The sequence below is a fragment of the Cyprinodon variegatus genome, unplaced genomic scaffold (assembly GCF_000732505.1).
Source record: "Cyprinodon variegatus isolate N-32 unplaced genomic scaffold, C_variegatus-1.0 Scaffold759, whole genome shotgun sequence".
Classification (NCBI taxonomy): domain Eukaryota; kingdom Metazoa; phylum Chordata; class Actinopteri; order Cyprinodontiformes; family Cyprinodontidae; genus Cyprinodon; species Cyprinodon variegatus.
In genome coordinates this window covers 364,149-365,488 of record NW_015151212.1, presented here as the reverse complement: position 1 = coordinate 365,488, position 1,340 = coordinate 364,149, and the positions used below count along the sequence as shown (strand labels likewise).

The window sequence follows — 1,340 nt, the reverse complement described above, 5'->3', positions numbered from 1 at the left end:
TTTTTTTTATAAAAAAAAAATTGACAATTTTAATGTTTTATTTAGATCACAAAAATAAAACGTAATAAAAATAATCCTATTTATGATGTTTTAAAAATTAAGACCTAAGAAAGACTGACTTAAGACATTTTAATACCAATTAAGGCCTTAGTTTTATTTAGAAGAATTGAATGCCTTTTAAGACTTTTTAAGGACCCGCGGGAACCCTGCAGTTGCTGTGGTGACACATGCTGGTGAAGATTCTCAGTTATCCAGGTCATAGTTCGTTTTGCACCGATACCAGTATCGGGCGGGGCCCCGATCCAGCACTAAAATGGTGATATCGGTATCGGCGAGTACCAACAAATAGGGCACCGAAACCATTTTGAAAGCCAAAAGTTATTTGAACTATTGTCACCCATTCCAGGTAGGCAATAAAAAGTTCTACTGGATTCACTCTGTTTTTGTCTTTTTCCTGCTTCACAAAGGTAGGCAGCAGCTTGGCAAAGCCATGATGGTGATTATTTTACATCCATCGGCCAATACTGCACAGCCAGGTATCGGGGCCATAAAATGGCATCAGCCCAACACTTGTCATAGTCATTTAAAAAAAGGCTAAAAAACAATCCACTGGACTTTGTTTCCAAGTTTGAAGACATTTCGCTTCCCATCCAGGAAGCTTTTTCAATGCAAAATATCAAAAATTCCCTACAACTTTCAGAATTTGTACTCCTTTCTTGATAATTTTTGCAGTGCATGTTGGCTGCATTTAGACTGAAACTGTTCAGCTTCACCATAAGGAGTTAATAATCAGTATTAGAAGATGGAAGTTCAAAGAGCTGAACTGTTTGGCAATATATCTGTTAAACCAATGGTGGCACAAACTTTCCCCCCCAAACAGAGCGCGTTGGTTCTCACCGCCTTACCTTTGCTCGGTTACTGCGCTGCGTGTTGTTGTTGTTCTGCGTGGTCAGCTCGCTGTCCGTGTCCTCATCAGAGGCTACGTTGTCGTAGTCGTGCTCGTCATCATCAATCCCCAGATCCAGTGGGTCTGAAGAAAAGAGAAAAGAGGACGATTCCTAAAGATTTTAACCAAACATTCAAAGCAGTTTAATCTTCCTTGACAAAATTGTAAATAACACCAATATGAAAAAGGGAAATAAAATTCTGCAAGTATAATAACCTGAAATAAAAAAAATCACCATGTCATAATAAACAGTGATGAATTGATACGTACTTAAATGTCTGAATTTATAAAAAAAAAAAGATCAGTCAACATTTTCAACAATGGCCAATAGGCTCTATGCACAGCTCCACTACTTCCTGAATTTAATGCAGCTCCTTTGTTTCCTGTCTTTCAT

The 1,340-nt window shown here is 38.0% G+C and overlaps 1 protein-coding gene across 3 annotated transcripts in view; it reads right to left on the bottom strand.

Moving 5' to 3' along the window:
• The window catches only part of git1 (G protein-coupled receptor kinase interacting ArfGAP 1), a 44,398-nt gene that overhangs the window by 11,748 nt on the left and 31,310 nt on the right, over positions 1 to 1,340 (bottom strand). For all 3 annotated transcript variants that reach the window (XM_015395753.1, XM_015395752.1, XM_015395751.1), the window contains one exon: positions 906 to 1,030. In XM_015395753.1, coding sequence (XP_015251239.1) covers positions 906 to 1,030 — 125 coding nt within the window. The remainder of the gene's footprint in view (positions 1 to 905; positions 1,031 to 1,340) is intronic.